This window comes from Moschus berezovskii, chromosome 4 (assembly GCF_049115385.1).
Source record: "Moschus berezovskii isolate FMDL1 chromosome 4, NW_MosBer_1.0, whole genome shotgun sequence".
Taxonomy (NCBI): domain Eukaryota; kingdom Metazoa; phylum Chordata; class Mammalia; order Artiodactyla; family Moschidae; genus Moschus; species Moschus berezovskii.
The window spans coordinates 97,267,288-97,293,312 of NC_142463.1; the positions used below are offsets into that span (position 1 = coordinate 97,267,288).

Genomic DNA, 26,025 nt, shown 5'->3' on the forward strand with positions numbered 1-26,025 from the left:
CGGCGTCCAAGCCCCGCCTGAATGTTGTATAACATACACGGCTGAGCCCTGTGACATTCCGAGTTGGGCTGACGCTGTCGCGGTTGCCAGCCTTGGCGATGGATTCCTCCAGGCCCTCAAGTCCCTCTAACTCCACACAGGTGGTAACTACGCCAGCAACTGTGCCTGTCCTTTCCCCAACGACCTCCAGGCAATTTGCGTGGGGAATCAGGAAGGCTCGCCCTGCTCAGCAATCAGAAGTTTTTTCCGACTTCAAAACACACGTCGGAGGTAGGCTTGGGGGTTTTCCTCCCCACTCCTGGAGAGAGACCGAAAGCGAAAACCCACAGAGAAGCAAAAGAAAAACAGGCCTGCGAGGGAGCGGAATAGAGATGCGAAAAACTTGGGTGAGAAGTTATGCTAGGAATGGGGGAAAAGACGGTAGCGGAAAGTAGAAAGAAAGGAGTCCCATTAACACCAAAGTTATGGGGTTGTCGACGCAGCCCCTGTCCATTGCGCCTGCGCAGTGCTACCGCCTTGGGCACCCCGGCCCCTTCCCGCCGCCGAAGATTTACTCGTCTCTCAGCAACCATTCACTCGAGGAGCCAATCGGAGGGCACCTTTCGCCCTGCCCTCGCCGTCAGCGCCCAGGCGGAAGGATCCCGTGGGCGCCGGCTCCGCCCCGCCCCGCCCCTCGCTCCCCCGGGAGGTCAGACTAAGGGGCGGGGGCGGTGGCGGTGGCGGAGGGCGGGGGCGTGGTCAGGCCGTATAAGAACGGAGGGGGCGGCGGCAGGACTGCTCACTCGGTGCCGCTGCCCGGGGGCTGCAGTGATCTTGCCGCTCCCGCCGGAGGGCTGCCCACGCCAAGGACCTGCCTCTGTCTCCGCCGCCGCCCAGGTGAGTCCACGGCCCCCTCCTCGAAAGGTGCGGGAATGCGCAGTCCCGGGGAGCCGCGCGCTCTGCTTTCGGGGGGGGTCTACCCCGGCCCCGCAGGGCTCTCGTCTTCGCCGAGCCTGGTGGGGGCGCGGGGACGGAGGGGGAGGTGCGGGCAGGTGCCGGGCCCCTGCGCTCCCTTTCCCTCCAGCTCCCGCGACGTCACCCCCGCCCCCTGGACGGACCGACCCCGTGGGCCAGGCGAGCCGCTCCGAGAGGGAGCTGCAACTTTCCAGAGACTTCGGCTGGGGCTGGCAAACTTCAGCGAGTTCCTGCTGCGCGCGTCCCGCAAACCGCGCAGTGGCCGGGCGCGGGCCGGGCTGCCGAAGAGTGTGTGCTGGGAGCCTTTGGCTCCTTCGCCGGGTCCGACGGCGCCCGCGCCACCCCTGCCTCCCTGGCGTTCATTCGGGCTCGCCCCGGCGCTCCCGCGGGCGTGCATATCTGGGCCAACCGGCCTAGAGCGAATTCAAATGCGGCGGTTTCGGAAGGCGCAGTTAGGGATGCAGCGGTCGGCGACTGTATCTGGCCTGGGAGCCCGAGCCGGGTTTTGAAGGCGAGGGCGGAGATCCCTAACTTCTCCCGGGTTTTCACTAGACTGGGGACGCCGAGAGCCGCAAAGCGATCCAAACGAGTGACTGGTGCGCTGCTCCTCTCTCGGAAACTCCTCGGGAATCCTGCGTCGGGGATCTGGTTCCTCCCCTTATAGGAGTGAAACTTGCTTAGCCTGTCTGCTGAAAGCCACGGCCGTCAGTGGACTCGGCTAGCGGAGCCGCACGGTGCCCGGGAGGTGTCGCAGCCCAGATCGCGGCGGTGGGAGGGAGTCGGACGAGGGGGACGACCCTGAAGAGGTACAGGTCGGTAACCTGCACACCGAAACGGAGAACGCTTGCCGGGGAAAACAGAACGGAGCTACCTCGAAGGAAAGGGAGGATTTCCGGGGAAATGCCTGGCGAGTTTCTCTGCAGAATGCGAGATGGCCCCGGGCTCACTGGAACCGACTGTTAGGGCCGGACCCCGCGGGAGGGGTCCGCTCCGTCGCGTTGCCCCGCTACCATTTCTTTTCTTTCTTTTTGGTCCGAAGGGAGGCTTCTGAAGGGCTGAGTAAATCTTTGTCTTAGATAGGGACCTGCTGCCATTTAAACGTCCATTTGTTTGTAATGGAGTTATGCACACCGTGGAGCGTTGCGGGGCACTTGTTACAGGAAGCTTTATAAAGACTGTGTAATCATTTGTATTGTGACAGTTGGTATTCAGGAGATTTGGTAGGTGGGTTGGGAACCTGAAGCTCCCCAGGAAGTAAAGTGAAGTTTATTAAATCCTCCTGAAGTAGGCTCCTGGCCTGGCCCAGTTGCCTGCAGCGGGTGGTGATGGTGGGGGTGGGATGTGAGTGGCCATTGTTGGCTACACTAACCTTTCAACGTGAGTAACTTGGCAGGGAAGCCAGCTGGGAAGTGAGCCAGAGCCGTCAGGGTGGTAGGAGTGCTTACCAGGAATTGCGCCTTCTTAAATCCGCAGAGGTGTTATGGAGGGACTGAGTCCCAAACTGGAGACCCTGAGACCCTGCTATCCAAGGGGGTGGGGTGGGCACTGGAAAACGCTGATTTTCTCCCTTTCAGGGAAGCTCGGAGGTGGGCCAGCAGAAGTTCTGCCCTTTGACATTCTTGTTTGTGAAGATACAAAATTTAGTATCTCTGGAGTCTGGTCTTGAGATAACTCAAAACTTGTGTTTTAAGGTATACCCACACCTTTAACTAAATAACTAAATTGCTTCAGTCATGTCCGACTCTGTGCGACCCCATAGACGGCAGGCAGCCCATCAGGCTCCCCCATCCCTGGGATTCTCCAGGCAAGAACACTGGAGTGGGTTGCCATTTCCTTCTCCAATGTGTGAAAGTGAAAAGTAAAAGTGAAGTCACTCAGTCTTGTCCGACTAGAAGCGACCCCACGGACTGTAGCCCACCAGGTTCCTCTGTCCATGGGATTTTCTAGGCAAGAGTACTGGAGTGGCTTGCCATTGCCTTCTCCGACCCACACCTTTAGAGGCCACTTATTCTCAATAAGGATTTTTTGGAAAGCAGATTTGGGTATATTGTATATAATTGTTCAGGTAGCTGTGGATGACTTTAACATCAAAGTAAAAATAAATAAAACTTTTTTTTCTGGCTCTAAATTGTTACCCCAAACAATTCCCAAATTTCGTAAGTTACTGTGTGTTCAGGGAATGAGCAGCAGCACTCTTGGAGTTTCTTCCAGGATACCTACCTTGTATCCAGATATTAAGCTGGGGCAATTGAAGGAAAGAATTGGCTGGCACTTGGCCTGTTTGTCAGAATGGCCATGATTTAGTCGAGCACCTCGGCTCTGCCTACTTAGCATCCTCAGCTCTCCTGAGAGTGCAAATATCCACCCGAATCACATCCTGAGTCGCCGGCCCCACCCCCAGCAGTGCCCCACTGAGCCTGCGTAGCCCTGTTCAAGGCCAGGCCAGCTTGTACACATTGAGCGCTGCCCATCAGAACAGAGAAGTCCTCACACTCATGAGAGTCTGAGGAACTAGCCGGCAGTAAAGATAACTTCCTGTGGACTGTAGCATCCTTGTTCTCTCAGTGCCAGAAACTTGGCACATTCAATACAAAATTAGAAAATGACATGATTTTTTCAGCTGTTCAATTATGTAGTACCCTTATCTGCATTTTCATCTTTGATGTGTTGTGTGTATGGTGTCAGTCCTTAAAGAATGACAAGCCAAGAACAGTGAACGGATGTGGTCAACTCTTTCAGTGTTACCAAGAAAACATCTTGTAGATACCCAGGACCAGTTTCATGAGTTAAGTTAAACCTGTGATGTTGTGTTTGGGTTTCTCAGTCTCGTCCCAGACTCTGGGCTGCATCTTGTTGTTAGGGGATGGGGGCGGGGCTTAAGGGGAAGCAACGCAGAGTCTGAGATGTTTTTTGGGATAAAACATTACTCTGGTTAGATAAGGTCCATTGCTTTTGTGTGTTGTCAATGAGGTAAACAAGGCAGTATAGAAAAATGCTTTCTGCCATCTTGGTGTTTTGACTGTTACATGTTAAATAAATTGGCATAAGCAGTATTGTGATGAAGCCAACGCCTCTGTGTTTCAAGAAACGCTTATGTGTTTAAAGCCATTTGGGTACAGCAGTAGTGCTGATCTGTGATGCTTCCGGAGCTTCTGGTCTCGAACTTTTTTTTTCTTTCACTACGTGATTAATGAGGAAGCTCAATTTTGGAATTTAAATTGTTTAGAGGAACTCTAAATGGGAATGGCATCTTTGTATAGCCCAACTGTGTAAGGAAGCCTTATGAATTGTTAAGAATTCATAGATTTTGTGCAGCTGGGCCCTGTAGCCTGTTCTAGAACTGTTTGCAGAACCTCTTGGAACAATAGGGGAAAACAAATGTGAAGAAATAATTGCTGACGTTAAGCAACTCTCCATGTAAGATGTTTTCTAGTCTCGGAGCCTTTGGGAGTCTTGGTCACCCAACTGTGTAAAGTGTTTATTTCTTGGATAACAGTGACCGAGTTTGTAAGTGGTTAAGTGCTTCCTAGGCAGGCGTTTGTGCCAGGTGCCAAGGAGGCCGAGGGAATGGTATGTGAAAAGGCCTGTGGAAATGCTCTGGATGCAAATGGAGCTGGGTCAGCCTCAGAATGTCCTCGGGCACTCGGATTTTGCCGATTTGTTGTAGCCACTGGCACGTGAGCCCCAGGAAGGCAGGAGTCTGTGTTCATTGCTGAATGCAGGATGCCGGGCCTGTGTGCCTGTTAACTAGATTCACTGCCATTCCTCCCAGAGAGGGAAGCACCTTTCAGGGGATAGTGTCCTGCTGGGCCAAGGTGCTGGAACACATTTTTGGATCGAAAGCTGCAGGCCCAAAATGCTGGGTGGCTTTGGGGCCTCTTTAAAAACAGAGGCCTCCAGGGAGCCCATGGGCAGTGACGACTAATTGGCCGACAGCTGGAAGTCCTCAGGCCAAGCTCCAGAACCCACTCCCTTCAGGCTCTTCCCCTCTGCCCGTCCACCCAGCACAGCCTCACAATGCTCACTCAGCCTTTCTCTCCATGTTCACTCGGCTGCTTGATCTGCTGAGTCTTTCTCTTTTTGAACTTTTTGTTTCCCGCTGCCATCGCTGACCTGGTTTCGGTCTGCAGACAGCTGCTTCATGAGAGCGGCAGCCCAGCGCCTCTCCCTCCCTCCGGCCAGCTCTCCACCCACCACCTCCAGCACCTTCATAAGCTCGTAGGAACTACCCTTCCCTCCAGAAGACTGGCTCCTTCTGGGATCTGTACCTTTCCCACCTTCCATTCGTTCCTGACCTCCCTTCCTAACTGCCCTCCCTTACCTCATGGAACACACAAATATTTGAACAAGCTAATGCTCCTCCTCCTTCCCCATATTCTGTTTTGACCTAGTTCTGGACCCTTCTCAGAAACCTATGTTCTTACCCTACCTGGGGGTGCCTGTATCCCATCCCCTCCTCATCAGTATTTCTTTACAGTTCTACCTTGTATCTTATTTTCTGTTTTATTTTTTTTCAAACCTGATCTTAACATTGGATGAACACAGAAAATTCCACATCTGTCTCTCTTATTCACTCCCTGTAAACACATTTTGAGAAGAAAATTATCCATGAACCTTGAACTAACTGCTCTCACCATCTCGTATCAGCACCGTAAGCATTTCTTGCCCTGCATAGCCCTTACTAGAATGGGAGGAGGGGTGATCCTCCACCTTGCCTGGAATGCTACCCCGTTCCCCCAGACATACCGTTTATCCCTGACCCATGCTTGTGTTGGTTGAGCGTGTCAGGACCACCGCAGCCAACTGACTCTGCGTGGGCTCGGCCAGCCCTGGGAAGGGTGCTGATCCAGACACAGAGATGAACTGGGCGCTGACTGGGCACCTGCTGTGTGACCAGGTGCCGGCCTGAGGGTGTTGGATGAGGCTTGGGCACTTCTGCTGTCTCCCTTGCCCAGCCCCTTTGCTGTCTTCCTCCTCCTCCACTCCCCCCACCCCCTCCCCACCTCTGAAGCTGCCTTAGTTGTGAGGACACCTGGGTTCTGGCCCTGGAAGCACCACTGTCTCTTCAGATTCAACTTCTTTAGTTTCTTCATTGTAAGAAGGACAATAGAGATATGAATCATGATTACATTCCTAGTAGTCACATTACAATAAACAGGTGAAAAAAAATTTATTTTAACCCATCATGTCAAATTTTATTTTTTCAATGTGTAATCAATATAAAAATATTAATGGGTTATTTTAGTTTTTTCCCTCATACGGAGTGCTTGAAATCCAGTGTATATTTTATGTAGACAGCACATCTCAGTTTGGACTTGACCCATTTCAGGTGCCCAACAGCTTGTGGTGCATTATCGGGTGGCACAGATCCAGGCCATCTGTAAAAAATATTTCATTCTCAAATCCTGATTCTCTGTGTGTGGGAGTCAAGAGTTAATAATAGGATTTTTTAAAGAAGGAGTGTGAGCTAGAATTTAAGCTTTGTGAGGGCAGATATCTTGGTCTCTTGCTTCCTCATGGATTGGAAGCTCCTAGAGCAGTGCTCGGAATGCTGTAGGCACTCTGATATCCGAAAGAATGAAAGGAAGCTCAGTCATCGTGGCCTATTTACTGGTAATCATTCACTGTGTATGTCAGACCTGACACTGAAATACAGGATATTTGAGTCCTACTCCTGCGCTCATTCTCTTGTTTTTCTATAGTTTCGTAGAGAATAATCATAATGTTATAGAATTTCAAAGAACTGCAGGTAAAATATTCTGAGACTGGCTGGGGAGCAGGAATCCAAAATTTAATTAGTCAACAATTAAAATATCAACAATTAAAACTTGAAAATGGGAGAAGAAATAGCTGTTATGTAGACCAACCTTGATAGTATATTAAAAAGCAGAGACATTACTTTGCCAACAAAGGTCCATCTAGTCAAGGCTATGGTTTTTCCTGTGATCATGTATGGATGTGAGAGTTGGATTGTGAAGAAAGCTGATCGCCGAAGAATTGATGCTTTTGAACTGTGGTGTTGGAGAAGACTCTTGAGAGTCCCTTGTACTGCAAGGAGATCCAACCAGTCCATTCTGAAGGAGATCAATCCTGAGTGTTCACTGGAAGGACTGATGCTAAAGCTGAAACTCCAATACTTTGGCCACCTCATGTGACGAGTTGACTCACTGGAAAAGACTCTGATGCTGGGAAAGGTTGGGGGCGGGAGGAGAAGGGGACGACCGAGAATGAGATGGCTGGATGGCATCGCCGACTCTGTGGACATGAGTTTGAGTGAACTCCGGGAGTTGGTGATGGACAGGGAGGCCTGGCGTGCTGTGATTCATGAAGTCGCGGAGAGTCAGACACGACTGAGTGACTGAACTGAACTGAACTGAAAAGGTGTCTACAAGATGCCTGATAACAGCAACACATGATGCTGTTTGATGCTACTTGGTAAATTTTAATTAGATGACAAGCATCCCGGTGAGCCATGTGCATGGTCGGGCTCACACAATGGGGGCCACCAAAGACAAGGGGGTGGTTTGGCCATTGGTGCAGAAATAGACATCACTCCGTGGTCTCATTCCTTCACTTTAATCCTGTCCCTTCACTCCCTCCCCGCCTCCCCATCCTCCTACCTAATAAATTTCTGTTCTTAGCAGTATTTATGATGATATCAGAGGACCACTGAGCCTAGTGATCTTCACTCTGGCTGCCACCATGCTCAGTATCTGGAGGTCAGATACCTGCTATGCGAAAGTTAACCCTACAGCGAAGGATCTGTGCAAAACTAAAACTGGTATGGAACTGTATATGTAATTAGCATCCTCATGGAAATGAAGGCAGCTCCTGCTAGGTATCAGTGAAGGGGGTTGTATATGTTCAGAGTAGGAGTGCCGCGCTGCATTTGAGCAACTGAGAATTGATTGTCCCTTTGCTGATAAGGCCCAAGTATGCTGCTTGTGATGAGATGGGGCTTTTAGCTGACTGAGTTGTCCTTTTAGACAACTGACAACTGGTCAAAGCTCTGAATCAGAAAGTTAGATGGTAAAGTAGCTTGTGAACATAACCCTTGATAAAACCTGGGAGCTCTCAGCCCTTAAACCCTATGGATTGTATGTAAACTTGGTTCATCTTTACCATAAGTTCAATGTCTAAAACTGTGGGACCGGCTCTGAGGATCTCTTTAAATGAGTTCAGACGGGTAACGTCTCTGCTTTAGAAAGAGGCATTTGGTAGGAGGGAGGGAGGTACCCAGCAGCAACTAGGATTATTTCCAGCTCCAGTTGTGTATGTAGCACTTAATCATGCTGACACCTTGGAAACATCAAGGCTTCTATGCCTCTCTCCCTTCCAAAGATATCTATGTTCTGATCTTGTTAATATTTGCATTTTCCGCGATTCAGGATATTCCTTTAAGCACTTGAACTTCTGTGGTGTTCCTGTTATAACATCTGGGCCAGTGTTTTGATTCTGTCTCATGCTGTTTTGCTGCCACAGCATGACTTCTTCCAGCGTTATCTCTCCAGCCACACTTGCTTAAGCATCCTATTTTGAAAGACAGGAGTGAGCTTTCTGTTTGGAGTCGTCTGTGGGTGGGTGTCTGTGGGTGGGGCCCAGGCACTGATAGCTAGGACAACTCTATGTTGGCATCAGTGGGGAGGGGCTTGTAGGTGCCTGTCTCTGGTAGAACCTGGGCAGAGCGAGGGGACACTAGCCTCTGTGCCTGCTTCCGCTTCCACCTGGGACATTCTTGACTTTGGCTCAGGCAGCATCGCAGTCACTGTGGGAACTGAACCAAATTTTTTGACTCTAGTAAACATCAGAGCTAAATGGCCAGGAAGAGGCTGATAACTCTGAGAAAATAGATTGAGGCTTCTGGCTGAGTGTTCCGGAGCTGAATGAGAAAAGACCACCTGCTGAGTTGTTGTATCGCTGACCCGAGAACTGGGCACAGCTTTGAGGCGAGGGGCACTTTTTCCTTCTGACTGAGGTGGAGTGTGTCTGCGGGTCGTTGAGTAAGCAGCTGTAAACAGTATTGTTGTTCAGTTGCTCAGTCGTGTCCAACTCTTTGTGACCCCATGGACTGCAGCACACCAGGCTTCCCTGTCCTTCACCATCTTCCGGAGTTTGCTCAAACTCATGTCCATTGAGTTAATGATGCCATCCAGCCATCGCGTCCTCTGTCTTCCCCTTTTCCTCCTGCCCTCATTCTTTGCCAGCATCTGGGTCTTTTCCAATGAGTCTGCTCTTCACATCAGGTGGCCAAAGTATTGGAGCTTCAGCTTCAACATCATAACTTCAGCTGTAAAGATAACTTCTTGGAAAAAGTCAACAAAGAATGTATTTTCTTCTTCTCTTAATAAACAGGGCATTATTGTATCTGGTACTGTCGCTCTGGGCTGTCTACTAATGTAAACTTTTATTCCATGTACATAAACCACAGGTGTGCGTCTTGGTTATCTGTGACTTTGTATGGTGTTTTGGGGTGGTGGGAGAGCTTCCAGAATGTGGCTGCCTTGCAGGTGCTGGGCTCACCCGGGGCCCTGCCAAGGGGCTGGCAGACAGAAGGCTTCCTCAGGCTGCCCCCTGGTCCTAGATAACTTCGGCCTTCACCACCCTAGGAATTCAAAGAGTGAAGGAGGATTTCACTGCAGAAGACTGAATCCCTGTTGACCCTGGTTTTTCTGCTTTCTGCCCACTTATCTGCTGCAGCATATATCAAGTCCATGGTCATTCCAAGCGCCTGACTCTCTTTCGAGGATAAAAGGTTGTCGGGTCAGACCGCGTGCTGGTGGGAAAAGAGGCAGGTGTCCAGCCTTAGGTTCAATGTGCAGGCGTTTGTCAGTCTATTCCAGGCTGTTTCTGTTTTCAGGTGTGTTTCAGCTCTCCTTCCTGCGTCAGCCCTTGGGGTCCTGGTCACTTCTTGCCAATTTGTCTACCTCTTCTCTGCAGCTCCAGTGGGGTTGTCTGTTCTCGGAACCCATCAAATCGCCCTCTTGTCTGCAGGGAGTATCCTGTTCTGTTGCTTCGTCAGCAGATTCACAGTCCTGATCTTCCAGCCACCAGAGTGACTTCCAAAGGCTGCTCCTTTATTCTGTGAGCGCGGCATGTACCTCAGCTGCAGATCCAGACCTCGATCAGCTCATTCTTAAGAGCTCCCTCCTGCGCTATTACTGTTTCCTCTTAATGCTCAGCAAGCTGACTGCCCCAGCTCCTTCCATTCCTGGCATCCCTCTCCCTTCCTGACTTGCTTTCTCTGAAATCACCACCACTTCTGACCTGGCCAGCATCCTGGAGCTTCTTCAGAAGGGAGGATCCCAGGCCTTCACCTCTCAGCCATTGTTCCTTTACAACACACATTCTCATGACTATTTAGCATGTCTGTACTTAGTTACGTTCAATTCTGGTGGCTCCCACCAAGCTGGATACACCCTCACATCCGTGATGCTTTTGAGGGCAAGAGTTCTGTGCTGACAATTGTTAGATACTTTGGTTCTAAAGGCCTTGCTTTGGCAGTTGCTGTCTGGTGACTTCTGGATAACTTCTTTCCCACGATCTTATAACAAAGCTTCATACCTTTTTTCTCTTCTTATTGCCATCTTCTTCATCCAACTTCCTGAGCAACCAGCACCTTCAAAGCCGTACTCCGACCCCAGCGTGTACACCAAAGCTACCTGCCTCCCAGGAAGCCTCCCAAGTCCCATTTCTGTCTCTTCTGACTGGTGTGTCCTTGGACAGTTAACACTGTGTAGTCTCTCTGTTCCCTAGCTTCCCCTTTAAAAGTAAGGAAATAGTGTCTCCCTTGCAGGATTGTTTTAGGCATCAAACAGGCTGATCCGGATGAACTTCCAGCACTGTTTTGCTGCCTGTTTGTTGCTGTTGTTCAGTCGCTTAGTTGCGCCCAACTGTTTGTGACCCCATGGGCTGCAGCTTGCCAGGCTTCCCTGTCCTTCACTGCCTCGTGGAGTTTGTTTGAACTCATGTCCCTTGAGTAGATGATGCCATCTGTTGGGGACATTGTCAGATATTTGGTTTAGTGGCTCATGGGGCACCTGGCCAAACCTCTAGTCCCGTTTGGTGTCCCCTACCTGTGGCCGTCACTATAGGAAGAGCCCCTGGAAGCTCTGCACCTGTTAGTGCTGGCCAGAGCATCTGAGCACATGGTAGAATTAACCCAGTGAGGAAAGGATGTGGTTGAGAATTAGTTAAATGTTTCTGTTATGAAACAGCTGATGTGCAGGCACCCCCTGTTGGAGCTGGGATTTCCTGCACCCTGGCAAGGGCTTTGGTTCACTGGTGCCTCTCTGAGGGGCACCTCTAAGCCACCGAATCCTGACTCACACTCAACCTGGCAGTGAAGGCTGGTTGACTGAAGCTTTGCTGTCTTTAGTGTATATGGTGGGGATGAGGGGTGATGGGAAGACAAGGTGTCACGGTTACATAGTTAGCAGGAGACAGCTTTCTCCCTTATTTGGATAAGACCAATACAATTTCTGTTTCAGAAAAGATCACTTTGGTAGCAGCAGAACTGGTCATCCCAGTGTACATGTGGGTGTGTAGCATGAGCTTATAGCCCTCTCCCCACCTACCATTCAGTACTGGCAGAACTCGACCTGGGTGGAATTTGCTACCAGTTCTGAGAGTCAGAACATTAGCTCCAGAGTTGAGGACCTGGGGTCGATTCACTTAATCTCTCCTGATCCTTTTTCTTTGTGTGGGCTTCCCTGGTGGCTCAGATGGTAAAGAATCTGCCTGCCTGCAATGCAGGAGACTGGGGTTGGAGCCCTGTGTCAGGAAGATCCCCTGGAAGAGGAAATGACAACCCACTCCTGTATTTTTGTCTGGAGAATTCCATGAACAGAGGAGCCTGGTGGGCTACAGTCCATGGGGTCCATGCAAAGAGTCAGACACGACTGCACGACTTTCACTTTCAAGTAGAGTGCTTGTAAGGATTAATGGGATTGGACATGGAGTAACTTGTACTAAGTACTCTTCTGTCTGCTTGTCTGCACACCTCCACACCTTCATTTTATAGGAAAAAAGAAATAGGCCCAGAGCTGTGGTTTCCATTCACTCAGCTAGATGAGGGAAGAGGTGGGATGTGATGTTATGATGTGTGTTGCCATCTACTTTGACTTCTGTTTAAATTCTCTAGGCTTTTATAAGCAAGGAAGTAGTTCCTTTTTGCTTAAAGTGCCCTCCGTTGTACACGGAGGAGAAGAGTTCATGTGGAACGCGGCAGCCATGGGCACACGGGTCCCCCCAGGGCCAGAAACCAGGGGTGGTGAGGGTCTTTGTTCCATATACACACACCTCCCTTGGACCCTGACTCCAGGCCTGGTCCACTGTCCACAGCCGGGTCTCTGACCCTGAGCTGGAAAGGGTCACTAGGAAGATCCAGACCGTTGAGGTAACACCCAGTTAACAGTGCGAGGGCATGTTGTCATCAAAGGAATGCTGAACTGTGTTTGAGTTTCTTTGTGTTCTTAAGCCCACAGCAGGGTCAGGGGCAGAGGTGCCGCTTAGTTGTCTGTGGGCTGGATGGAGTGGCTGCCACAGCCAAGAGCACCCTGTTTCACACTGCAGTTTTTCCGCAGAACCTTCTGGGACTTACCATGACAAATGTCGGGACCTAGAGTTAAATATACACCATTCTTTAACTTCACGGATGTACCTCTCCACACGTGCTAGGACTCTGGGTACTTCTACCTCTAACGCCAGGCACATAGAGGAATCAATGCTGATTTGACACTCGCCCTTGACCATAAGCTTGAAAGTGTTACGAGTGCTCTTAGCATTTGTCTCCAGCCTGTCCAACTGCCTGTCCTTTTGCTCGCCTGAAGTCCCTTCATGCTTTCATAGTCTCTCTCACTCCTGTTTCTGGGGTCTAGACAAACTAGGGAGCAGGACTGAAAGTGAACGTGAAGTTGCTCAGTCGTGTCCGACTCTTGGCGACCCCGTGGACTGTAGCCCACCAGGCTCCTCCGTCCATTGAATTCTCCAGGCAAGAATACTGGAGTGGGTTGCCACTTCCTTCTCCAGGGGATCTTCCCGACTCAGGGATCGAACCTGGGTTTCCCGCATTGCAGGCAAATGCTTTACCCTCTGAACCACCAGGACTGGAAATAGCTTTTTTTTTTTTTTTTTTTCAATGAAGGCTCAGACTGGTTTTCAGATCCAGCTGCCTTGAGTGCACCAGGCAGTGGGAAACAAAGATAAGTTAGACATCCTTTTGTCCTCAGGGACTTTGGTCTCATCTTTGGACTTTAGTTCATCTTTTCCTCTTACTGTGTGCTGCCGTCTCTGCAAATCTGTTTTCCACTCGTGTGTATTTTATCCTGCTGCTGCAGCCAGATGCTAAAAGAAAAGGGAATTTAAGGATACCTAAGATAGTTGTTTGGAGAAGGCAATGGCAAGCCACTCCAGTACTCTTGCCTAGAAAATCCCATGGACGGAGGAGCCTGGTGGGCTGCAGTCCATGGGGTCGCTACGAGTCAGACATGACTGAGCGACTTCACTTTCACTTGTCACTTTCACACATTGGAGAAGGAAATGGCAACCCACTCCAGTGTTCTTGCCTGGAGAATCCCAGGGACGGGGGAGCCTGGTGGGCTGCTGTCTGTGGGGGTCGCACAGAGTCAGACACGACTGAAGTGACTTAGCAGCAGCAGCAGCAGCCAAGATAGTTGTTCATCATGAGCCAAACGTTTTAGAAGATTAAGTAGCTTAAACTGAGCAGGCAACTATTCATCCTCATTTGTACCTGAAAAGGTGCCTAAATTTTCAAATCAATGAGAAGTCATGGTTCCCACCTTTCCCAATTTCTATTGAGCAAATTCAGTGAATCTGCTTCTCAGACAGTAAAAGGGCAGTAAAAAGACAGTAAAATGTACTTTAGTTTGAATTTACCAGGCTTCAAATTATTTTGTGTTCTGTTTACTATTTTGTTAATTCTGCTAATTAGAATTTGCCTTTAACCAGGGCCTTTCATCAGTTGAGACTGTTTCAAGTAATTCTCTTATATGGGGATTATATCAGTGTTGATCTCTAGTATTTAAAAACTACTGATACACAAATTTCTGGTGTGTAATCTAAGCACTGGGGCCTGTGACTTAGATTTATTCTAGTAATCCCACATTTGTCTAAGTAACTTGTAAATGTACTTTGGTATTTGAAATTGCTTGGCTGGATGAGGGAAAATGAAGGATTTATTTCTAATAGGCATCGTTAACTTATTTGGGACACTTCTCATAAGCTAAACCACAAATGCAAAGACAACCTAAATTTGAACTTTCAATAGCTTCAAGAGCTTCTCCAGATCTAAGTCATGGTAAGTCGAGAGAATTAAAAACTATACCATGGGGACTTTCCTAGTGTTCCAGTAGTTAAGACTCTGCTTCCACTGCAGGGGGCATGGGTTCAGTTCCTGGTAGGGGAGCTAAGATCCTGCATAACAAGTGGCATGGCCAAATAAATAAATAAAAGCTCTTTTTAAAATGAGGTATGTATCTTCAACAAACAGAGAAAACCTCAGGCTTCACAACTGAATCTAAAGAGTAAATGGACAAATGTGTATAGACCAATTCAAGGTTAGCAAAAAAAAAACAAAAAACAACTATACCATGGACTTAGCATGTGTCCCACACTGTGCTTTTATATAGACTGTTTTTTTTCTGAGAATTAACTCCATTATTCATATATGTGTCAGAAGTTATTGACATGGAAGATACCAACCATAGGCATCGTGGGTTCCTGAAAAAGTGTTTATTGCATTTATTAAGGTTCTTGCAACTGCAACCAATAATCCACAGCACCATGAGGATGGCTGCTGTTGTTGTTTAGTCACTCAGTTGTGTCCAACTCTTTGCAGCCCTATGGACTGCAGCACACCAGGCTTCCCTGTCCTTCACTCTCTCCCGGAATTTGCTGAAATTCATGTCTCCTGAGTCGGTGATGCTACCTAATGATCTCATCCTCTGTCGCCCTCTTCTCCTCTTGCTCTCAATCTTTCCCAGCATCAGGGTCTTTTCCAACGAGTCAGCTCTTTGCACCAGTTGGCCAAAGTGTTGGAGCTTCAGCTTTAGCATCAGTCCTTCCGATGAACATTTAAGGTTGATTTCCTTTAAGACTGACTGGTTTGATCTCCTTGCAGTCCAAACGATTCTCAAGAGTCTTCTCCAGCACCATAGTTTGAAAACATCGATTCTTTAGCTCTCAGCCTTCTTTATGGTCCAGCTCTCACATATAGCTATAGACACACAGCTCTTGCACTATAGCTGTGCGTATAGACGCAGCTATAGTGCATCTGGAATGGAAAACAGTAATTCTTGTGAAACTACAGAAAACATTTTTGTATGATAAATAGAATGACACTAGATGAGATGGCTTACCCGTTGAAAGTTTTGTGTGTTTTGTTTTTTTATAAAAGACCCACAATGGACGTCTTCTTTTAGACAACGCATAAGTAGAAAATTGCATAAAAGCCCTTCCAGATCAGAACTGTCCCTCCTCCTCATCCTGCCCCTCTAGAGGTCAGTTTTTAGGCTGAAAGTGGGGGAAGCTTCTAAGTGCATTTGATGTTGAAAAATGGGTGTGGGGATGGTGGGAAGGGCTTCAAGGAAAGGAATTAAAGAGAGTAAAAAAGGTAGCAGATTAGAAGTTTCATAGGGGAGAGATTTTGGAACATGGCTCATAAGATTTTAACTTTTTTCAATTAATATATATGTAAGTTCCAAATTCAAAAGAAATAAAACAAGTTTTCTTTGTACCCTAGCCTGGAAGTGGTATTTGATGTAAGCTGAGCTTATGTATCCTTTCAGCGATTTTTGATTGTATAAGCATAGACTGTGCCTTTACACACACACAGTTTCAGACTTGCTTTTTTATTAATCTTGATAAGCATTTCATATTCATATAGATAGTGCTACCACCATTCTTAGGGACAACTGCATGCATTTTTATCCTGTTGTATAGACACATCAAGTCATTTAACCTTCTTTACTGATGACTATTTGTAGCTCTATAAATTTAATACTTCAGTGAATATCCTTGTGCATACTTGCAAGTATACTCATAGAATAAAATCCAGGGTAGACTTTCCAGAAGTGGAATTGCTATGCCAAAGAATAGGTCCACTTAAAATTGAAAGTCCCACATTGTTCTTCAGTGGGAACCCATGGGCAGTGTACCAAAAGTGTCTGCTTATTGGTCTTTGCTAGTCTGATGGATAAAACTGATACCTGAAGTCTAAATTTGCCCATCCCTTAAGGTAAGGTTGAATCTGTTATAGGTTTCTGAGCCACTGTTATATACTCTGCCCTTTCTTTTATCTTGGGGTTCTAGTATTTCTGATGCATGAGAGCTCCTTATTTGTTAAGAAAGTGAGTACTTTGTCTAATATTATGAGTATTTTCCTACTTTTGTCTTCTCACTTCTTTATAGTGTTTTCACCATATAGATATTTTAATTTTTATATAGGCAAATGTATCAATTTTTGTGACTGCCATGTGATCTAGAAAGGAATACCTATTCTGTGTAAATTTACATAAATTCCATGTTTTTTCTAGTACTCTCAGGGCTTCATCTTTTTACACAAGAAGATGAAGTCTTTGATTCATCTTCTAGATCTTAGATTGACACAAGCTAAGAGCCATCTTATTTTTTAAATCTAAATAACTATCCAGATGTCTCAATTTTCCCTTTTCTATTTTGAATGCCTTCTTTATTATATGGTAAATCCCCGTATGTACTAGATTTTTCTTCTGAGTTTTAAAAATTCTGTTTTATAAATTTGTCCATCTTTTTGTGTCAGTACCATGCTGTTTCAATTTCTGTGGCTTTATAATATCTCCTACCAGGCTAGTAGACCTCATTCCATTTTTTCATAACTTTTTTGACTATTCCTGCCCCTTCTCTCATTAGAACCTTACAAATTTTCAGTCTAAAATAGATTCTAACTTTGAATCTATGAAAGTTCAGAGATTTTAAAATATATGAAAATTTTCGTGCATATGTACTCCACCTTCCCACCACCCTCTCCCCACCCCCCCAAGAACAAGTGATAGCTTTCCTCATATTCTCCCAGGTCTAAGATGTCCTAATTCTAATGTTAAGAGTCACTGTTCTAGAGGTGGGAACAGTCCTGACTTTAACTCTAGATGACGTGTTTTTTTTTTTTTTTTAAACAAGTCCTTAAAAGTGAGGACAAAAGTGATTCCTACAGCTATTCACCTCTACAGCATTATTGAGTTTCTTCCTGGAGATTTTCTTAAAGTTAATTGTTCCTCATTTTCCAAGTACTGATTGAATCGCAGCTCCTGTGTTGCTGTGACTTCTCATGCCCATATCAGAAACTCGAACCTTGGAAACACACTAAGATCTGATACACAGTGTAAAGCAAGTTGTATTTTTATAGGTAAGTCAGCATATCTGGCAGAAATCTATGTCACCAAATCATAATTTAGCAGGGTGTCAAAGCAAAGTTGGAGCCATGCTTTTCTATAATCATTTGGACTTATTTGTGTGGTGTCCTGCACAGTTGGCACAAGTGTACTTCATGCTCTTCCCATCATCATTAAAGGGGCCACAAAGAACCAAGTGTATATAAGAGCACATTAAAGAGAGATCTCTGCTGTCCCAAATTTGACTTGAAGCCAAAGGCCAGCCACAGTAAACCCCAAGTATTGCATCACAAATTTCAGTTGGTATTGATAGGATAATCTAGATAGCCCAGGGCTTTCTAACACTGTCCAAACAGGTTTGCAGGGAAAGTTTCATCTTCCCCTTGGCAAGTATGCTTCAGCAACAAGCAGAAGGGCACCCATCCCCCACCAGTCTTCCTGGAGTCTGCTTTGATCACATGATCATCCACCTTTCCATTGCCAACTGGCAAATTCAGTCCCCTAACCTCCCTACTAAAGGGAGCCTGTGATCTGACTTGAGGAGAGAGGCTCATGATGGCCAGATTGGACAACTCACCAGGTTCACGACTGCCTGCTGCCTTCTACCACAGCTGAGCACTCTTGTTGCCTTCCTGCTGGCTTGTATCCCTACCCCATAAATGAGCTTTTCTGTGACCTTCCTGTTTGGCCCAGTCAACTGACACTTCTTTCTTCTGCCTTCATATTACATTTTCTTTCTCGTGCTGAGACGTCATGTTCTCACTCTCCTTCTTGCTGGCCAGCTCCTGGAAAGCTGCTTGTCTTGGTGTGTCCATTAGTGCCCCCAACCCAGACTGACAGCCAGCCCATCAGTCTGAGCTCTGTAGAGGTCAGGCAAGGGCTCCAGGCACCACCAGCACAGGACCAAAAACCCAAGTTGGGAGCCCAGGACTACGCATGCTGGGTGTGCTTGGAAAGGCAGCAGCTTCCAGTCAGTGAAGCTGCAGGTCCTTGGGATGGATTTTGTGTGTCTAGCAAGTCAGAAAAGTGAAGCGGGTGGCAAACCTCTCTGTTTGCTGTGAAGTCTGAGGACAACACCTCAGTCTCTTTCATCCGTCTAGCTAATGCGTGACCCATGTGGAGCCACAGCACCTGGACTTTCTAATACGTCTGTTTTTGTCATTCCACATCAGAATTTCCAGGGATCTGTTGTTTTGTTTTCTGAACAGTATAACTTAGTTGAAAGTTACCGGGGTAACTTTGTGGTTCTCGCAGGCGATGTTGGAGAAGCATGCTTTTCTCCTAGTGCCTACGTGCTCAGTCGTGTCCAACTCTGCAACCCCATAGACTGAAGCCTTCCAGGCTCTTCTGTCCATGCAATTTCCTAGGCAAGAATACTGGAGTGTGTCGCCATTTCTTTCTCCAGGGGATCTTTCTCACCCAGGGATCGAACCTGCGTCTCCTGTGGCTCCTGCATTGGCAGTAGGATGGATTCTTTACCACTGAGCCACCTGGGAAATGGTTTTCTCCTAGTACTGAGTGCTAACTTTGTTTTCCTTGGGTAGGTTGAAGGGATTCTTTTTCAAAATAGAGTTGAAAAATCACACTTCCCTGAGGAGGTTTTCCACATCCTGGGTGGGGCCTCCTTGCTGGGTCAGCAGTTCCAGTACTTCGCTGACCTAACCCTTTGTTACTCAGGAATTTTGTCATTCAGACAATTCCTTGGCCCAACCCTGAGTGACAGGAGGGTTTGTTACAGGGCTGACGGCTCCTAACAGTGAAGAGGGTACCAGCATACTTGATTCTAGCAGGACTAAGCCTCGAGTTGAGAATCCATCTATTCACAGAAGGAAGAAATCTTCTTTTGTGGGTCCTGTGTTCTGTGTTGGCTTTGTGGCCTGGGTGTCAGCCAGCTCAGGATGTAGTTAGGGAGCCAAAAACAGGAGAGGCGAAATTAGCAAAACCTATAGACCCTCTGTTGAATAATGCTGTGTTTTGTTACTTGGTTTAGTAAGTTTGTCTGCTTGCCCTCACACACAAATTCTACCCCCACCCTACCTTCATGAAGACAAAACGGGCAAAACAAACACAGCGCATAGGAAACAAAATGCTCAAGTTGTTGGATTGGTACAGAGTAAGCTTAATGTGTATTTTGACCTCACTCCACATGGGCACTGTTCTAGACGTGCTTAACTCATTTAATCCTCACTACAGCAACCGACAGTACGTACGCTTTACCACTTGGCAGTAAGGAAGATTTTCAGAGAGAAACCAACCTCATTTCTGAGTCCCCGGAGCTGCTTTGCCTCAGAGAACTGAACCCTAACTCTGTTTCTCCCCCTCCCTTTCAGTTTCCCTGGCAACAACATCCCCCAAGATGGCAGAGGAGAGCAGCAGTACCAGGGACTGCGTGTCCTTCAGCGTGCTTACCTGGGACCAGGTGAGCCGTCTGCACGAGGTCCTGACTGAGGTGGTACCCATCCATGGACGAGGCAACTTCCCCACCTTGGAGATCACACTCAAGGACATCGTGCAGACTGTCCGCGGCCGGCTGGAGGAGGCAGGCATCAGAGTGCAGGACGTCCGGCTGAACGGCTCTGCGGCCGGCCACGTCCTGGTCAAAGACAATGGGTTGGGTTGCAAAGACCTGGACCTCATCTTTCACGTGGCTCTTCCCACAGAGGCCGAGTTTCAGCTGGTCAGGGATGTGGTGCTGTGCTCTCTTCTGAACTTCCTGCCGGAGGGCGTGAACAAGCTCAAGATCAGCCCCACGACCCTGAAGGAGGCGTACGTCCAGAAGCTGGTGAAGGTGTGCACGGACGCTGACCGCTGGAGCCTCATATCGCTCTCCAACAAGAACGGGCGCAACGTGGAGCTCAAGTTCGTCGACTCGATCCGGCGCCAGTTCGAGTTCAGCGTGGACTCCTTCCAGATCATTCTGGACTCGCTGCTGGTCTTCTACGACTGCTCCGGCCATGCCCTGTCCGAGCACCTGCACCCCACGGTCATCGGGGAGAGCGTGTATGGGGACTTCGAGGAAGCCCTGGACCACCTGCAGAACAGACTCATCGCCACCAAGAACCCCGAGGAGATCCGGGGCGGGGGGCTGCTCAAGTACAGCAACCTCCTGGTGCGGGACTTCCGGCCCACCGACCAGGACGAGATCAAGACCCTGGAGCGCTACATGTGCTCCCGGTTCTTCATCGACTTCCCCGACATCCTCGAGCAGCAGAGGAAGCTGGAGACCTACCTGCAGAACCACTTCGCCGAGGAGGAGAGGAGCAAGTACGACTACCTCATGACCCTGCGCAAGGTGGTCAACGAGAGCACCGTGTGCCTCATGGGCCACGAGCGCAGGCAGACCTTGAACCTCATCTCCCTGCTGGCCCTGCGCGTGCTGGCCGAGCAGAACATCATCCCCAACGCCACCACCGTCACCTGCTACTACCAGCCTGCTCCCTACGTCAGCGACGGCAACTTCAACAACTACTACGTGGCCCACCCGCCGGTCACCTACAGCCAGCCCTACCCCACCTGGCTGCCCTGTAACTAAGCTTGAGACCTGCGGGTTTCCACAGGGGAGACCCCCCCGCCCCCACCCCGGGTAGGGCAAGGCTCTCAGGTAGGGGAGCCTCCTTCTAGATGTAGGTGTTTGGCTTTTAAAGCGGAACTCAGCTCTGATTCGGCTTTTTTTTTTTTTTTCTTTGTGTGCCCATTGGAATGGGTCTCCAGTGTATCATGAGCCAACTGTAAAGGGACCTGCTATTCCAGTGCCACTTTGGAAAATGCTATAGGAAGTATGACCTCGCCACATCTTTCCAAGACAGACACTAACATGCCACATCCTGAACGTCTGAGCTCCAGGCAGTTGTTGAGATTGGGAAGCACGTGGCAGTGCAGGAGGAGGCTCAGTTGCTGGGCTCCTCACTGGAGCCTGGGGGAGGCAATGTCAGCCCTCACTTGGAATTCTCAGCACTTAACGTGAAAATCGTGCGGATGGTCTTATTTTCTTGTATCTGTTTTAGTCAGGCAGAAAAAATGATAAACATGAGGGTGTTCTTGTGGCTTAATTTTTTGTTCAAGGGGCTAAATTGCTTATGTTTATTCTCTGTCAGCGGAGCTGAGGATTTGTCTCCTCAATAAACCAAAGCTGATAGCTGGAGAATTTATGATCTGGTTGGATATGGTTTATGGTTTAGATGCTATGCTATCTTGAGGAATTGTGAGGTATTGCTGAGAGAAAAAAAAAATGACCTTTTCTTGAAATGTAACTTGAGAAACAAAATGTGCAACATAACGTTAAGTAGAATTGTGGTGGTGGTCGGGGGGTGATTGTAAATAGGAAGCGTGAATGTTCAGTCTTTTCTTAAGTAGGGAATTCTTGTTGAATGACACTGCCCCGCGCTTATCAGCTCATCGCTTTTGTTTTGCTCTTCCCAAGACGAAGGACGGTGCCGAGTCCAGAGTCATTGCGGTAACTGACACGAGGGGCTTCCCATGTTTTAATTGGAAACCCATTCTGGTCACATTCCAAGTATGACTGGCTGTTTTTTTCTGGAGTACTTTGGCTGATTTTTGTTTTTGTTTTCTTTTCAAAAAATAGTGGTTTCCTTCTCCAGGCTTTTTGGACAGCAGGTGAATGCAGGAATTTCAGTAGATCCGAGTGACCTGTGGAATGGTCCGCGCATATGCGGGCTGTGCTGCTCACACAAGCCCCAGGTACTCAGAACCTGGTTTAAAATTGCTTTAGATTCGTACCTGCTGTCCCTGTGCTGCATTGAAGGTGGATGCTCCTTCCATTGGTGGGGCCTCGTGTGCAGGCGAGCCCCCAAGGCACCTCGAGAGGATTATTTCTGGTGTATTTGGGAAGAATTGAGAGAATGAAAAAGAATCTTCCTTACGCTGGTAGATTGACCATACTTGTTTATACTCGCACTTTAGAAGGAAAACAGTGTTATTCTCTAGTCTGAAGCAAGCTTAGTAAATGGGAGAGTTCTAGGCTACTGTTGCTTTCCCAGTAGGTTTAGATAAGGGACTTTGTGTTTTGAAACTTTTTGTGGGATCTCTTAGAAAGCATCACTTTAGGGTATCAAGGGTAGAGAAACGCCATATTGCCAGCCAGCTTGGTTTCTTAAGTGATTTAATCAAATCCATACTCCTGATTTTGATGTTTTCCTGTGGCCATAAAAATCCCAAGCCCTGAGTGATTGTTTTCTCCTTGCTTGAAACAATGAAGTTACCATAATGTTTAGTAGAAAAGGAGTGGTTTACCTTTTTCTAAAGATTATATTTTCAGGGTTTTGTTTTTTTTTCGTTCTTGTTGTTCTGGAATGTGATGTCTTGGTCCTCTGGAAAGCAGATCAAGTGTGACTGAAACCCAGGGCTTAGTTGGTATCCGTGTTGTGGACAAGCGAATAGAAGCCACTTCTTAGTGTAACTAGCTCCTGTTAACCTGTGAGTGGATAGTTACAGTTGAATCCGCTGGCTTTGAGTCAAGACTGGTTCTGCATGAAGGGGGCCCTGGAGTGCTTCAGTGTTAAAAAGGGCAATGAAGAGTGAACCCCAGCTTTAAAAACTACGTGATCATCCACAACCTTAAAAGGCTGCCATTGTGGTCAGATGGCAATATGTTTACACAAAGATAACAGATCTGTTTAACCAAAGCTTTGAATTATGATGAAGCCGCCAACATAAGCACTTGCTCACAGAAGTCAGTATTGCTTCTACTGGAAGGCTCATGGATCAGGGAAACCAGGGTCCAGATGAAGATGGGGTCAGAACTGCATCAAGTAATTAAATTTCCAGTTTGTCCTTGGAGTTCTATTTACATTTTTTTTCTTCCTGTCTGGTACTAGTCCTTTAAGGACGAAGGGAGGCATAGAAGTTGCTAGAAATCTCAAGCCCCTGAGTTCTTTACCACTGCTGCACAATGGCCCTTTACCTGAAGTTCTTAGTCAGCCCAGCCGTTTTGAAGTTTGAGAGTAGACCTGTGTTCTAGAACTACCAGGATAAAAGAGTGCACTCACTGAAGCTGCACTTTTAAACACCTCCTGGGCTAGCGGCGTCTCTACCTGCTCTAGGAGCCTCTGGCCTGCCTCAGAATAAACCAGGTAACCTTGAATTTCAGGTGTCTGGAAATTCTAGCTGGAACCTGCCTTTCGTGCTGCTCACACAAGCACCAGGTACTCAGAACCTGTACTGAGTCCAGTGGTTCCTCTTTGTGTTTTGAGTAATACTAAACCTGGCAGTGCCCAAGGGCACTACAGTTCAAGTGCAAGTTCTAATATAAATGCAAGCAGCCTCACTTTTGCTTCAGGTCTCTGAGCAGTTTTCAGATGCTTTCTGCAGGCATGCAGCTTGTTAGCCCAGCCTGCTTCTTGGAGTCAGGTTGAGCAGCTGCGGGATTAAAGCAGTACCTTTCCCCCCTTGTGTTGGCAGAAGAGGACACATCAAATTCCTTGAGCTTCATCTCACCTTTAAATCTTCCCTTGGCAGTGAGACACTATTCCTCCATAATTTCAGCTCTGAAACCAAACTACATTACTGACACCTTCAGATCAGGGTTCCTGCTGACTGCATGTGAGAGGTGGCATGGCTCACAGCTGGGGGAACCTGGCGGATGGAGAGAGGTGGGTAGGAAAGATGCTAGGTTCCTAATACGTGATAACAGATGTGGTTTGGCATTCAAGGTTTGTTTTTGTTTTTTTCCCCCAGTTTGATTTTTTCACCCCCTGGGGATTAGAGTCACAGGAGAGCTGTGTGTGAACCTGTGTTTTGTGGTGATGCATTAGTAATCAAATTGCTGAAACCCCAAATCTTCTTGTCCTTCACCCTCTCTGCTAGCACTAGCCCATTACCTTCAAGTAGATGACAACTAGTACTGCTTTGTGAACTTTGGAAAATAGTGCCACTCAAATGAGACTTCCTAACTTTAGGAACACCTCCTTTTTAGTTAATTTTCTGGTCCCGGTGCCTTGTTTTAGGATGCAGCTGGATTCTGAGCTCAAACTTCCTCTTCCAGAGAACAAATGAGAGTTATGTAGTTGTGAGCAGAGACCCTGATGCTCCCCAGGGAAGTTGTTTCCTGGGTATCTGACTGGGGCTCCACACTGGGGAAGAACCCTTGGGGTGGACTCTGTGAGGTGAAAGAGCTTCCAGTTGCCAAGGTTGGATTTGAATTTTTCATCTGGCAGAGACCAGAATGTCACAGCTGACTTTGGAACATACTCTGGTTCAGCCAGTTCCATTCAGAGCACGGAGGGAGGGGTGTATAGCAGGAGATATATTTTAAAAGATCAGGCAACCTTTCAGGATTATTTGTGGAGACTTCCAAGGTGAGGATCAGGAAGAAAATGCTTTTTTGTGAGGTCAAGTTCTAAATCTTGTTTACCTATCACTTAAAAAATAGTTTTAAGTGGAAGCAAAAGAAAATGCATAGAGTTTTGCCTGAGCTAGTGGGAGTTGGTGCAAATCGTCAAGTGTGTTTGCATAGGAAGGTGAGAAAACCATCCACTAAAGAGGAAGTCGTTAAATAATATAGATCTCTGGGCGTTTCAAAACTCAAGCCATCTGGTCTTTTTTTTTTTCAGTGAATTAAAAAAAATTGCTGCTTTAGGAAAATTGTCCTTATACATTAATTTCCAAATTACTATAGATGAAAAGATACAAATTAGACTAAGTTGAAAGCTTTTTGTTATTCTATATTTGCATAGCTTTTCCAATATTAATTGCCTAGGTTGTGTGAGGTTTCCTCTTTGGTGTAATGGCCACTGACCTTCTCATGGGATGCAGGTGAAATCACTTGTCAACGCAAAATGTGTTAGAACTTGATGAAGCTTTGAGTTTGAGAAATAAAGATTTATTTAAAAAGACTATGTTGGCTTTGCTCATTTCTTTGTGTCTCCTGGATGGTGAACTTACTTTAGGTTTCAGGAAGTATGTGGCATGGTGGTGACCGTTTATCAACATGATCAGCCTTGGATACTTGTCTGAAAGATGATGCTTTCTCTAGGGGAAGGGATGTGTGTTACATTTGGGGGCTGTAGCTCCTTCAGTATTTGGATTTAAACTGAGTTTTGTTATCGATCACAGCATCTCTATTAATGGCTACATTAGATGGTGAAATCCACCTTCAATGGCACCTTGTTTGATTCAGTGCTAAAGGCTCGGTTCTCTGGAGTTTGACTTTGGCCCCAGACCTGTTTCAGTAAGAACCAAATCAACCTCAACTGTACTAGACCAGTGCTATCATGGTTTTTTCACATTTGAAAAGAAGTATAGACGTGATGAAGTGATAACATGAGTGGTTGTCTTGTCTTGTAAAATCCTTCATCCCCTTCTCTTCAACCTCCCTCTTGCTGCTGCTTAACCTTTCCAGTCTGAGGATGAGAATTCTCTGGAGTCCATTATGTGGGGTCCTTCCAGATCACTGCTTTGGCGTATTTATCTAATGACCCTTTCTCAGAAGTGCTGGCTCCCAGCTGCACGGTCCCTGTTGCCCCCTCACCCTGCCCTTCATCCCGGCGCTGTCAACACCGAATCAGTGGCATCTTTAGCCTCAGGTAGACTACCTCCATTCTAGCTACCAGTGCACCCTGGCTGGACTTAGTCTGGGCCTCGAACTGCTCATGAGGCTTAGAGTGACTTTCTCTCTGCTCCCTCCATGGCCACAGGCATCAGGATCCATCAAAGAGCAATTTTACACTCT

At 47.4% G+C, this 26,025-nt stretch overlaps 1 protein-coding gene across 3 annotated transcripts; it reads left to right on the plus strand.

Moving 5' to 3' along the window:
- Positions 1-728: 728 nt before the first annotated feature.
- On the plus strand, positions 729-25,190 carry TENT5C (terminal nucleotidyltransferase 5C). 3 transcript variants are annotated; one of them, XM_055402264.2, is made up of 2 exons: positions 729-876; positions 19,670-25,190. In XM_055402264.2, the coding sequence occupies exon 2, from the start codon at positions 19,696-19,698 to the stop codon at positions 20,869-20,871; it is 1,176 nt and encodes a 391-aa protein (XP_055258239.1). In that variant the 5' UTR covers positions 729-876; positions 19,670-19,695; the 3' UTR covers positions 20,872-25,190. The 3 variants fall into 3 exon arrangements, with proteins under 3 accessions (XP_055258239.1, XP_055258240.1, XP_055258238.1); XM_055402265.2 differs by lacking the exon at positions 729-876 and adding an exon at positions 1,371-1,766; XM_055402263.2 differs by lacking the exon at positions 729-876 and adding an exon at positions 13,495-14,269.
- Positions 25,191-26,025: the final 835 nt, after the last annotated feature.

Coding starts and splice junctions, on each gene's coding strand:
- TENT5C (XM_055402263.2), top strand. CDS start 14,206: ATGCAAAGACAACCTAAATTTGAACTTTCAATAGCTTCAAGAGCTTCT. Junction 14,270..19,669: donor TTCTCCAGATCTAAGTCATG/GTAAGTCGAGAG, acceptor CCTCCCTTTCAG/TTTCCCTGGCAACAACATCC.